At 39.1% G+C, this 14,639-nt stretch overlaps 1 protein-coding gene across 1 annotated transcript in view; it reads right to left on the reverse strand.

Annotated features, from left to right (window-relative positions):
- Positions 1 to 14,639, reverse strand: part of gli3 (GLI family zinc finger 3) — a 121,466-nt gene that overhangs the window by 52,428 nt on the left and 54,399 nt on the right. The window contains exon 4 of the mRNA XM_072691149.1: positions 12,642 to 12,747. Coding sequence (XP_072547250.1) covers positions 12,642 to 12,747 — 106 coding nt within the window. The remainder of the gene's footprint in view (positions 1 to 12,641; positions 12,748 to 14,639) is intronic.

Genomic DNA, 14,639 nt, shown 5'->3' on the forward strand with positions numbered 1-14,639 from the left:
TAAAATTACAATGCTGAAATTATTAGTTAGCAGAATATCCACTCAGTCATGGTCACAGTATTTTCATATCAGTCCAGTTAATTAAAAAATCATGTATTGTATTAAAACTAAAACTGAATCAACCTTGTAAAACTGATGCACTGAGTTTCCTAAAACGCTAAGACTTTTCACCACTTAGTTACTATACTGCACATATTAAATTAATAACATTATTCATAACCCATTTGTAGTGTCTGTCTATTTTGCCTTATAGTCTTTCTTTGAGCCTTATTGTCTACCACTGCTATTCAGTGTGAACTTCTGTGTATAGCACATCCACAGTACATATCACCAGTTCTGTATAGCAACATCTTGTATAACAAATCTTACTAGTTAAACTAGAAAATTGAAGGAGTGACAGAATGAAAGGTCATGTGTTCATGTACTGCAGGTCTTACACAGACCACACGACTCATCTGCTGAGGCCATTACACTGAGTGAATGGTTTTACTGGCCACATGTGGTAATACCATCCCAGATCATTCATGTTACCTAAGTTTACACAGTGCTTTAAGAGAGGGATGAGAGTGAGATAGAGAGAGAGAGAGACGGCAGACCACAGAGAGACATGAAAGACGACAGGGAAAGAGAGCGAAAGTGAGAGAAAGTGGGAGAGAGAGTAAAATGCTGCGCTGGAGAGGTGGTTTTTCTGTCCTGGAGCAGGCAGGATTTATAGCTGTGTTCTGTAAAGCTGGTTACCTGCTGTAAGTGGCCCCCAGAGTGTAAGAGCAGGGCCTGCAGCTTCGCTCTTTGGAATGGAAAAGCCGCACGTTTTCTAGCCTGCCCCTGCTCCTGTGGGGCTACGCGGCCCGGCTCGCTACACGCTCACACACTCACACTCTCACACACTCCAACACACAGCAGCCAGCGAGCTGCTTCATTCACATTACAGAGTCGTGGAGCGCAGCACACGCCAACCAGAGGCCCCGTTTGATTCAGCCAGTTAAGCAGAGACTCAAGTGTTGAATCAAAACTCAATAACCCACAAATGTAAGTTCGATACATAACTTAACCCTCAGAAGTCATAGTTTTTGCTGTCATTTATAGAAGCATTGAAATCACAGCAGTAGAGTAGAAGTAGAAGTTTGACTGAAGTCCTTTTTGGACAGTAATAACAAGAACATCCTTCACAATTATCAGCCGTGGTACTGCCTAAAAACATTCTAAATAGGTACACTCTTGTTCACCAAGATACAAACAGTTTACAATAGAAACACTGTCAAAAGTCCAGCACGGTCCTTGAGGTCTAACTGAGTGGCTTAAAAGTGATATACACTCATTTGTTAATTTTTATAACACTTTTTTTAACTGTAAAAGTAAAGGTGATACAACAGGCTTTTTGATGCCACAAAGAAATCATGTTTGGTTTCATGAAGAAGCATTTTGCAAAGACAAGAGAAGTGGATATAAGTTCTTTACCAATTACCAATACTAAGGTCCTTTTTTTCCACATTTTTCCACACATATTTTACAAAAAATATGTTATGTTTAATAATATATTTATTCTATGACATCGCTCAAAGGACGCTTTGTAGAACCTTCATTTAATTTTTCATGCCGGCAATAAAAAAGCCTGGAGTAAAGGTCTGGGGAGTGTATGGAGGACCGCAAGCAAAAAAATGCATACGGTACAGTTATGTTTCCTAACTAAGCTACCACCCCAGCGACAATCAGAGTACCACCAGTTACAGTTTGGCACCATTTTTTCTGAGAGTGTAAAATGTATCAAATGGCACAGACCTAAATTAGGTTGAATTGAAATGTAAGGAATTGCATAATTAATTATGTAATTAATTACATTAATATGTAAATCTAGTGAATAGAGCAGCAAAGTGATTATACTAACTCTAGTCCTTCTAAATGTTAGTGGAATTTGTGTTTACATGTTTAAAAGGAAGGATCAGCCCTTTATTCCTACTAGAGTGACTGCATAAACATCTGAAACAGATGTGTAAATCACTGGTAAATGACTCACTGCACCTTGTTAAGATTGGCCAGCTCTTCAGTATGGGAATTCAGATTTTCTAAAGTCAGAATCTCACTAAGCACAAGTGAACAGCACTTGTGTTTGTTGGGAGGAGGGGTACTTTTGGAAGAGGCAGTCCTTGCGAATCGCTAGTGTATGTAATGTGTGTGAGTGTGTGTGTGAGTGTGTGTGTGAGTGTGTGTGTGTGTGTGTGTGTGTGTGTGTGTGTGTGTGTGTGTGTGTGTGTGTGTGTGTGACTAAAAGGATGAACATTTTTTGCGGGGCGTAAAATTCCTAATTGCTGCTGTTTCTTTTTCCTTTTGCCCGTCCAATTAAGAGCAGACAGTGTATTGACAGCTAGGCCACACCCACTGAGTGACTGACAGTCAACATCCCTAAACTGTCTGAATTTGATTACACGGATTTCGCCTGTCAATCAAACAATGCATTTTATTTTCACGTTCCTTTTTTTTCCTGTGAGCACTTGTGACGTCTGTGCATTGCATGTTTTTAAAATATACAGCTTTTTAAAGCTGAATATAAAAGTCAGAAGACACAATTCACATCTAAAGAATTAGAAAACAAAAAAAGGCCAATTTTCTGTCAAGCTCCAAAAATTTACATACATTTCCTATACTAAAATGACTTTACCTCAGATTATGACGCTTTTGTTAAATTAAGTGCATCATTTGATAGAACAGTAATTCTCATCTGAACGTTTTTGAAATTTTCAATCAAAAGGATTTAACAAAATCAATTAAATAAATTCAACAAATAACTGATTCAATAAAATCTGTACAATAAAACTGCAATGCAGTATGACCACAAACAGCCACATACACTTCAGTATGTTTATCTAAATCTAACAATAAAAATAAATATAAAAGGATTATTTAGTTCTATATACAACCACAACAACTCCAACAAAACCATGTGGATGGTACTTGATGGCCTGATTAAATGGTTGTCTTGTAGGTGTTTCTTTATATTTCTTTTTAGAAGTTTATTCTATATACCACCTAAAAAGGGTTCCACTATTGTAATGAGTCAGAGAACCATTTTTGCATTTTCAACTGGTAGTAACAATTTGACAAAAAAAATTGTATAAAAAGAAAATGAAGGAAATAAAAAAAACAATTATTTTGACAAACAAAATTACACAGTTATTTTGATGATCAAAAGTAAGCAAGTAACAAGCAAATATGTAATTACTTGCATTTAATGACGCATTTAGTATCATATTTCAAAAGATATTTTTGTATTTCTTTTCTGTATTTGTTTAATCGTCACCATCTATAAAAGAAGATTTTTGTTCGTTCCCCTCTCTTTTGTTATCCCTACCATTAACTCTGGCTAGATATTCTCATAATACCCTGTTTCCTCTTAAAAGCTTATAGCAAGAAAGGAAAAAAAAGTGGCCAACCGTTTAGGCTATGAAACCAATGTATTACCAAGCATGGAGAAAAAAAAGATAGGACTTCAATCTGCTCCTATTTCTCCGTTGGAATTTATCTCACTTCTTTCCAAATCCTGAAATTGCTTGAGAAAAAAAAAGCACAAGAGCAGGCATTTTCAGAAAGTGGCACGCAACTTTCTTTGCATCTTCTCTCTCTCTCTCTCTCACTCTCTCTCTCGTGAAAATTGAAGAAGCTTAATGTCAAATGCGGCTAAAGCCAGCCTCTCCATATCAAACAAGGCGGCGCAAAAATTACTGTGGCAATGATAAGACTGCCAGATAGCGCGGGGAGAGCGGGAGAGGAGAAAAAAAAAAAGAAAGAGAGGGAGGGAGAGACAGAGGAGAAAAAAGACGACAGAGGGGAAGTGACTCCACTCAATTATACTGCAAAATTGGTATGAGTGAATATTTTTCATTCAGGTGACTGATGGTATCTGCTGAGCAGCAATACAGATAAATAAGGGAGCTTTCCGTCAACTATAAACATCATTAATCATGAGGCCAGCCGCTGCCTGACCGCCCGTCCACACGCCGGCGCGCAGGAGGGAGGGATTAAGAGACAGAGAGAGAGAGAGAGAGAAAGAGAGAGAGGGGGGTAAGAAAGGGAGCGAGAGGGACAAACAGAGCTTCAGCTATTTGCCCAGAAGAAAAAAGGGCAAATGGGAGCTTACTTAGGCTCTGAGTTCAACATTCAAGTCTCTAAATTTAGCATTTTCTGGTTTTGATGATTTCATTAATACAATGATACACATTTCTATTTTAGTTGTTTTGTCTTCCACTCAGTCGACCCACAGCTAATAAGAGTGGCCTATTTATTGACATATAAATTTACGGCCTGAATTTGCAAAATAACATTCTGCCTAGCATTAGTGGCACTGTAGTCTATATGAGCTACAATTAAAAAAAGCCTTAATTAAGCTTTTAAAAATGTCACAACTGAATGTAATGTAATCAGGACTATCTGTCCATCCACAAATTCCACAAAATAAAATATGTGGTGGTGAAGGTGAATATGATATAAACAGAACTGCATTTATTTAGCCAATAAATATTGTTTATAACTGTGAGCAATAAATACTGTCTGGCTTTTTTGCAATCCATGCATGACAATTTCCTCAGTATCCAAATATGAAACTTTATGCTTATGCAATGTTATATATTATTCTAATGCAATTGGCTAAATATGAGAATCAGAGTCAGTATTCTTTCTATTGTCATTCTCAAGGCTGTGCAATAACGAGGTGTGTGAGTATGAGTGTCTGTGTGTGTGGATCTCGAGGGGATTGGTAAGATAAGAGAATGTGCGTTATGCTAAACAGAGCATTTCTACTCAGTGTGCAGGTTGAGTACATATAGCACTGCATCGACAGTTTACATAATTACTACAATAACTCATAATTTGGTCTTTATTTTAATCAACATTATTTCATTATTACTATTTGTAAAGACATTTAGGAAACAAGATGACCAGGACTTCATATTACAAAAACTACACTTAAGAAACCCCCCTAGTGGCCATTCCACCCGCGGAAAGGAAACCAACTGGATGAATAACTGTTTTTTATTTTTAAAATATCAAGAAGTGTTATGGTATATGAATGTTCACACTGCACATAGTTAACCCCTTTATACCCTGAAGCTTATTACACACCAAGCCTTATTATTCAGTAACTACAGGGATTTCTGTGCAAACTGGTGGGGCTATTCTTCAGTAATAGACGTGTGTAATAACACCTTTAGACCGCTAGCGGACCATTGGCCATTAAAAGGGTTAAATAGATCAGTTTTCACTGCTGTTTTTATTTTTTGGATACTCTATGTTTTTTTTTTTTTTTGCCTGAGTAATAGGTAAGGACTTATTGTGTTTGTTATAATAAACAGAATGTGTAACTTACATTCCTATTCATGTTTTCATGTTTCAAGTAACTTTGTAACATGAAATAAACAAAAAATAGAACAATCTATAAACTACCAACTTTGTTAGATCACTTGTATTATGTATTATGCAGCAATGTAAGTGAGGAGTTAGCATGAGCTAAACATGACACACAGTTAAGTCTTAGAAACACGCATGTTTGCTTACCTGCTTACTATAACACACAAATTACAGTCTCATATCTCTCACAGCTGAGGATGTCTATATATATATATATATATATATATATATATATATATATATATATATAGAGAGAGAGAGAGAGAGAGCCATACTGACACTCTAACATGTCTTATTGTGTAATCAAAAGAGAGAATCTACTTCACAATCTTACAGGGCCTCATCCTTCTACAGTGCTACTCCACGCTGAGCACATGTGCATGTGACGTGCGCTTGGTGTTTTGTGACTGAAGCACAGTTCTTGAGATTCTTAAAATGACTTATTTTGTCCCATCAACAAGATACCTCATGTCCCTTCAACCCACACCAAGATAACCATCAAATTGTTGTTTCCCTGATTAGTTGCCACTTTTCAGGATGAAATGTAACTGAACAGTAATTCCAGCATTCAAATACTGGATTTAATCCCACTTTGCACCAGTGATACACTAGAAGGACCTGTACTGAGAACGAAACTTATGAAAGGTCATTAAGGTCACATGTACTGTTCGGATGACCTAATATATAGTAACTGAATATTGTATGCAGTTTGGTTAGTAAAACTGTTTTGGGGTGGGTGGGGGGCCACGCTTTTCATTTCTCTTCTCTATTTTTTGCCTTATGTATAAAATACCTCTGATAGAAGCCATATCTTCTGAGTCTTCCTGTAAAACTGAGGTAAACAGAATTGCATCCAAACCAGTCAACTCTCCCTCTCTCTCTTTCTCGTTAATATCAAGCACCAGACCAGGTCCCTCTCCCGTATGAATTCATAAACCATGCGATTATCCTTGTCCGTAATTGCGCTTTCCCTTAGCCTAATAGGACTGCCTCAGGAGAAAGCGCGGGAAAAGAACACAAAGGACAGTTAATTTGTGATTTCCGCCGCTCATTCGGAGGCAAATTAAGTGTCAAACAGCTAATATGAAGCATATTTCATTTTATGAGCTTTTAATTTAATTCCGTCCGCTCATATCAGAGGCTGTTAGCGGTGGTTAGCACGCTAGGCTAGCCGCTTCAGCTCAAACCAAAGGGGCAATAAATAAACATGTTTCAATTAAAGTCTTCCAAAAATAATAATACGGGACTCGGCTAACTACGCCTCGTCGACAAGCGAATCAGCAGAGGCTGAGGAAAATGAGATGGTTATTACCATTGTGAGGTGTTTTTTTTTCCCTGTCTCTCTCTTTTCTGTGTAGCTAGCTAGTGCTGGCTAGATTGATAGCACAGCCGCGAGGTAAAAGCCGCTGTAATTACAGCCTGTAATGAGGGCCTGCATGGGGAAGTACTGCAATAATATCCCGCCTCTACTTAGGCATATATTTAAGAGCGCTAATAACGATTAATTCTGTCCACCGAGGAGAACTTGTCTTAAAACAATTCCATTTTTCTTTCTTAACCTCCACACCCCTGGCTCCCATCAATTCTGAAAGCACCTCCATACACACACACACACACACAAGCTTGTATTACTACCCTGGTGGGGTATTTCCATGAACCTCTGTATTAAAGCTAAAGAATGCAGAGACCAGAGTGAAATCTAAACCTTAGGAGACAAACTGATTTTTTTTTTGTTGGTCTTTTTTGTAAATTAAAAGAAAACATAATTTCTTAAAGGAACCACAAGATCTTCACTTATTCATAAAACATGTTTTTCACTATCCTGAGATATTTGGTCCTCACAGTGGGCTAAATACAACGACACAAACACACAATACAAATACTTCAGTAGATACTGTGAGTAATGTGAATTGCAGAACTCAACGTCCAGCTCGAACATACTTGTTAGCTAACTTTAAGCTTGTGTTATCCTTCTGACCTCCTCCCTCCGTTCGTGATGAACTTAGAATTTGAAAATGTCAGCAAAGGTGCTCGGTTGCTGACAGCAACATGCTGTTAGGCTTTGACAGAGCGAAATACAATTTCTGCCCACCCTTGCAGCTCCATGGCTGTCAATGGTGATCAATATAACATTTGAAAAGAGGTTACTGAAACGGCAGATCACTGTCAAGCACATCAGAATTTCAAACCTGAACATTCAAAAAGGTGATCGGAGAGGCTTGAAACCACAGCACAGAGCTTTCTGTACTGATACTTTATCCCATACATAGCTTGGTAATCATTTTTGGAGAAATCTATCACCGTCATATGAAAAGATTGCTGCCTTCATAGGGCTACATGGCACCTACACAAGCCTTTCCTGACAACTGACATAAACCTACATAACTTACAGAGGCTTATTTCAACAAGCGTTAGTTTTCACAAAAGCTGCATTAGGCAATTCTGATGTCATGTCAGCTGAGCAAGTGTGATGCCTGTGGTCATAAAGATCTTATGCAGCTGTCCTGTGGCCTTATAGACGCTACCCTTCACGCACAACATGCAGTTGAGATTTTGGGGGTGTGCACATTATGGCCTTTGCGAGCCTCTGTGAGCTATGCTTACTCGTGATCCCATGATCTTTGGATAACTTGGCAGATTCAAAGTGTTATGAAACCTCATCAATGAAAAAACTTTTTTTTGGATGAAAAGGGTGTCAAAGAAGGGAGACTGGATTTCACAGCCATAATTCTGCAACCATTTTCCCAAGTAGTCCTAGACCATTTTGTTAAGATGGTGCAGAACAAGACCAGAGGAGGACTTTACTTTAAACATATTTCTCACAAACAGTGAACATAGATGTACATTCTTCCTGCACTACTATAACTACTGTATGACAGTGAATAAGTTCAAGTTCCAGCAGTGGATAACCATCCAAATCTGAACAGCGGCTGCTTAAGCTGACTTAAGCGGAGTATCCCGATCGCTCATACGTTAAACCCCTCTAACAGATAGCTACAGTAACTCCAATCAGGCTGCTCCCTCACTCTGAATAGCGACTGCCATATCAGCACGTAAATATTAACGATAGCGGGTGCTATCATCACTCTTTGTCATATTTGTGCGCACCGTCTGAACGCAGCCTGATGCGTATCTCATACGCTGTTAAGCCAGTACATTAAGGTGCGTCTGGCCACTTAAAGGCAGGTGTGGCAAGCCGAGCGCGCTACAGATAAAGCAAGAGGGGTGTCATGACTTCACCTTTAATTTAATTCACCTGCTCTCTGCACCCTCACCACCCCCTCCTCTCTCTAACCTCTCTAGCCCTCCTCTCTTCTCCGCTGTTTGATAAAGCATGGCGGATTGTGCGTCTGAGGCTTGTTTGAGCCGCGTGTTGGCCCATTATCTCCGCATAAGCTAAATGCTAAATTATATTTGCCATTTTGTTTGCGCTGACACGGGACATCAATCAAGCCCCCTAGCAGCGCCTTTTTTCTTTCTCCTCTCTCTCGCTCTCCCTCCTTTTTTTCCCTCTTCACGCCTCTCTTTAGCGTGCGAGGTTACAGCGAGGAGATGACATAAAAAATTCATTACTCTTAGCGGCATTACTGCACAGGAGAGATATGACTCCGGAATATGGAGAGAGAGAGAGAGAGAGAGAGAGAGACAGAGAGACAGAGAACGAGGGAGTAGAGGGTTTAATGATGAAGAATATCAAACATAATATGGCCCAAGTAGCTGCCCCATCCAATTTGTAGGCCGACCTGCTATGATCACTTCCTTCCTGTTAGTGCTGGAGCGAGAAAGAAAAAGACAGAAGCTGAGGGAATCCCTGCATCTGGAGGATTTCTTCATAGCTACTGACCTCTGTCCAGAAGCAGAGGGGACATACCCACACGAACACCATCCCTCGTTCCTTCCTGAGCTACAGTACACCTTTATTATGTGTATGTATCAAAAATGACCCAATGTACTGTGACTACTCACCGATTATGTGAACAGCGTTAATTCTTGGTTCTTGAGGTCTACACTGAATGCAGGAGAAATGGTCAGGCTTGAAGGCCTCAGCAACTTTTATTCCTTAGGCCAAGGCAGTGCAGTGCTCGCCCATGCTTACCCATGATCCTTTATTTTAGGTAGTTCTGTTGTATGTTGTAGAAACACAGACTACATCTCAAGTCACTCCTTATTAGAAAAATAGTTGAGCCACTTTAGAGTGGTGTTCGAGTTCTCAACACTACATCTTTAGGTTCTGAGAGTCTGTGCACCGTTTTTGTAGGGGTCTGCTGGTTGTTGAGGAGGTCAAACAATATATTAGGCAGGTTGGCATGATGTTTTGGCTAGCTGGTGTGCATTAGTGATGGTGTACATCAAAACAGTCTGATGGGTGTGTGATATATATATGACCTATAATGTGCTTCATTCACATCATCAATTTAATAACCGAAAACATACTGAGTTATAGAACATGGGATGATTTAAATAAATGAACAAACTTTTATAATACTGTAGTTTATTAAGCCTTTAGAAGCAAGATGCAGTTAGTGGTTTGCACAACGGCTGTGAAGTTACTGTATTTTAAATGTTATTTTGAAGCAGATGTGATTTCTCTGTGAGGTAAGCAGTAGCCACTTTTGGCTTGTCACGAAAGAAAGACTTTTCCTCAACGTAGGTGTTTGAGCTGTGAAATCTACTAGCGACAAGATATTTTAGCAACAGCTCAGGGACCTCCAGATGGTTTACAATTTTGGCCCAACTTAGGGTAGATGGTTTGAGAACCACAGGAATAGGTTTAGCAATAAGAACTCTGTTCATGTAAGTTGATTACTTATGATGAATAAACAACAAAAAAGTAGTAAGTATATATATAGGTAAGTATATAGTGTTAAGTAAGCTATGGTGTTCCTCAGGGATCAATCTTGGGTCCCCTACTATTTACTCTTTATTTGCTGCCGCTGGGCGAAATAATCTGTAAGCATGGCATTGACTTTCATTGCTATGCTGATGACACCCAGCTCTACTTATCTGCCAAACCAAATGAGGACATTTGTCTTAATAAAATAACAGACTGTCTTAAAGACATAACAGGATGACTCACAACTTCCTTTTGCTAAATCCAGACAAAACAGAGGTCTTACTTATTGATCAAACTATGGAATCCAAAAATGTAAACATTGCTGTAGATTAAGATGGATTCTCAGTCATGCCCAGCAGAACTGTAAAAAAACTTTGACTCTGTCCTTTCATTTGATGCACACATCTGTTACATAGTTAAACAGCCTTCTTCCACCTACGTAATATTGCAAACTGCGTAATGTACTCTCCTTACATGACGCAGAGAAGCTAGTGCCTGCATTCATAACTTCTAGATTGGATTACTGTAATGCTTTTCTGGTTGGAAGTTCATGTAAATCATGAAATAAGCTCCAACTAGTTCAAAATGCAGCTGCTAAAGTGCTCACTAGGGCTCGAAAATTTGACCATATTAGTCCCATTCTCTCGTCCCTGCACTGGTTACCAGTTAAATTCCGCAAAAATTATGACTTGCTGAGTATGGGTTCCCCTTTTGAGTCTTGGTTCCTCTCAAGGTTTCTTCTTCTCGACCTGAGAGAGCTTTTCCTTGCCACTGTTGCCACAAGTTTGCTGAAAAGAGGCTCGGACCCGAATCTCTGTAAAGCTGCTTTGTGATAAAGCGCTATATAAATAAAATTGAACTGATATATATATATATATATATATATATATATATATATATATATATATATATACAATATTGGTACATTGACATTGACGTCCAGTTTTTCCTTCTCCTGTCTAGCTGCACCTTTGGGGATAAGGCGTTTTTTTTTCCTGACAGTGATTATGATATATAATCACACTGATTCATATATACTTGTAATGTACACACACATACACTCTTTTATTCATGCCATATACAGTATACCTCTCCTATTCTAGTAGTGCAAGTCATTCCTTTCTGGAGGTGAATTATTCTGGAGGTGAAGTTTTTCTATAAATGTGGGCTGAGAAAAGCAGAAACGGCACATTTGTAACACTGTACATGTGCGATTGTGTGTGTGTAAGCATGTGGATGTGTGTGTGAGTGCTCACTGAACAGCTGTGGGTTGTGAGGGTGATTGCTGTGTGTGTTCTGACAGCGCTTGATCAGCGTGGTTAGGGGAATCACACGCTAACAGGCTGAGGTGCTCATTTGCGTGTGTTTTCTGACACGTGTCGACGCAGTGCCGGGCGTGCTCCCCTGCCCTTTGATATCTGACACATGGAGAGACGGAGCAGCCTCTGCGCAGGCTGCATCACACCCCACGGGAAGACATGGCTAACACACCTCACAGTGCTCACAAACACATTCATACTGGATGCGCAAATACTGCTCCACAGCGCCACCTTTGTGAAAGAGTGATATCTAGTAAAGCCTTTATAAAAACTCTGATATCTCTATGTACTTAAAGCACAGACAACACAGCTTCTGATTTAGTCTATATGTATAACAGTAATAACAGAACCATGTTAAATTGCTGGTACTGCAGAAAGAAAGTGTGTGTAGAGGTATGACTGCTGAGAGTGGTATTGTATTTGTGTTTGGATGTCTGAGATTCAGAGTAAGTGTGTATAATGAGTGTGTGTGTTATCACTATTTTAATGCTGTTATTTATTATTATTAATTATTCATACACACATTTGTTGTACTCAATATTATTTTAGTAACCAGTCAAATATAGCATTTATCAAATGAATTAAAAAGCCGGTGGAGGTTATTTATTTTTAAATAAATAAATAAACAAAGAAGTAAATGATATGTGTTTAAATACACTGCTGAAATATATATAACTGTTTTATTATTAAAAAAATGTAAAAATACATAAATTGCTGCTGTTCAGTAAAAAGATACTGAAGAGTAAAAAGTAGATTTTTTGTTGTGGAAGGGTGGGGGGTGGGCACAGCATGATTGAAACAGAAATAAAAGAGGAGCTCCAGTGAAAGAAGAATTACTCCAGGATCCCTTGTACACTTAGGCTGAGTCTGGCTTTTCTGTGATTTGCTCTAAAAAAAATTAAAAATCCAGCAAAATATTTTTTGTCAAAAATGCAATTTCTATAGTGTAGTGCGGGTTGCTCTGTGTGTAGCAGAGTGAAGGATTGTGTGGTTTCAGTAATATGGACAAGTGGTAGCAGAGATTCATATGTGAGAGTTTTTTCTACTTTTTATGTCTGGCCATCAGCATGCAAGTGCATATTGTCACTCACACATGGAGCGGTGGTACCGGCGAGGGCTCGTAGATGTAACGGCCTTGTGTATGTCTGTCATCAATGGGCACAGGAGGGTGGAAACCAGGGAAGAACTGAGTTGGAGCTGAAAAAAACAAAAAAAATAATTAAGACTTTATTTATTTCCTCATAGCTAATCTAAGAGGATCAAACACACACACACAGACACACACACATGCACAATTAGGGCTGTTGTGATCAAACAATTAAACTTGAATCGTAAATAATAGCGTGATTTTAAATACTGTTACAGTAGGACACAGAGCTGGACAAATACACATCCATTTGTTGCCACATGAGGTTTACAACATTAAACAGCCTGTAAAAATAGTGCACCACTATTAGATGTGCATTCATTAGTGTAGCGTATAAAGTATAGACGTGTGTGGTTTGAGCCCCGTGCTAAAGCTATAGAGAAGGTAAGGAAACTTGTCTTATGGTGGTGCCCCATCCAAGTCCCAATGACCATGTTTCCATATTATTTCAGCAGAAAAGCATTTGTTTATGAATAAACTATTCAAATACTGGGTGCCAGTCTTTAGAGGAATTCTTGGGGGGCAAAATGGGAGTGGGACCAAAAAAATCTATTCTACAGAGACCTATAATTAGTTTTTTTTTGTTTTTTTGGTCTCTTCAAAAATAAAAAACTAGATTTCTCATTCACTAGTAATGTAACTGATAGTGACAGTACACACACTGCAAACATGCTGCTAGCTACTTTCAGGCTACTCAGCAACGCAAAGCTTGTTTGTATATGTGCAAATGGAAGTTTCCACATATACATCCCTCTGTTTTTAGATCTGTGGAATGAGATTGGCAGATCCATTTGATGCAAACGGAGGCACAAACTGGGATTCGTCACAAACCATCAGCGGGAAGTGGGAGGACTCTTTAAATCCAGAGATAAAACATCAAAAAATAATTCGCTGGATTGGAATCAGCTTGGGTACACAATCTATATTTAAACTCACGACAGGAGCCAAAGAAAAGTGGAACAACTAGGCGTGCAGCAAAAGAAAACAACAGCAGTGATTAAGTTCCACTTAACTGAACACCGAGCCGCACTTCTATGAGCATCCGGTACTTTAAAAAATCAACTAAGATGGTTGTTGGATTTCTACTTTTTTACAAATGTTGATGCAGAAAAGTATATAAAGTAAACTACAATAAGGAACATGGTGGCTACAACTTCCAGGACATCTTAGTGCCAGATCCTACAGGGCAGGTTTTGTTAAGTGAGCTGTTTTGGTGGCATGCATCATTTAATGTAAATCAAAGGTACAAGAGAAACATCTTCCATGGGTTTGCAATATTCACAAAGCACTGCTGACTGAAACTGATCCAGGAAGCATGCAGCATTCTTAGACTCAGGTTGTGCATGTTTTCAGCAAGTAAACATCTGGGCTCAGTGCTTTCAGGTCATCAGGGAGATGACCCTCAGTGAGGTTCAAACCCTGCCCTGCAGCTGCTGCCACACAAAGCACTGCCTACGCATTAAGTAAGCCCTGCTTTGTTTCATTCCTCAGCCAGCATTAGAGCCACTTAGCCTTGCCTTATTCCGCCTGACGTGTGCCTAGGCGCTTCGCCGCTGAATCTGCAAGAGCCGCACTTTTTGGTTTCTTATTGCCACAGGCGGGCCTTGAGAAAAATCTAACCTGATGAAATCAAACGTGTCCGTAGAGAGTTGGACACCAGTCCTAAATGTGCTTTGTGCCCTTGAGTTGCAGGGACATAAAAAGAGAAACAAGAAAAAAGACCACAAATACAATTTAAGGCTTTGTGCTGTTCACTAGCGTGTCTCTTTGTGTCCTACATGTGGATTCTTGTAACTGACTGAAACTCGCTGTTTTTGTGTTTTCTGTATAGGTATGCACACAAAGTGTATTTCACCTTCAGACCAGATGTCTTAGGGATACTATACTGTATATAACACACAGGTATAGTAAACTCAGTCAGGCTGATTTGTGGAATTCTATT

This window comes from Salminus brasiliensis, chromosome 1, assembly GCF_030463535.1.
Source record: "Salminus brasiliensis chromosome 1, fSalBra1.hap2, whole genome shotgun sequence".
NCBI classification, from domain to species: Eukaryota; Metazoa; Chordata; class Actinopteri; order Characiformes; family Bryconidae; genus Salminus; species Salminus brasiliensis.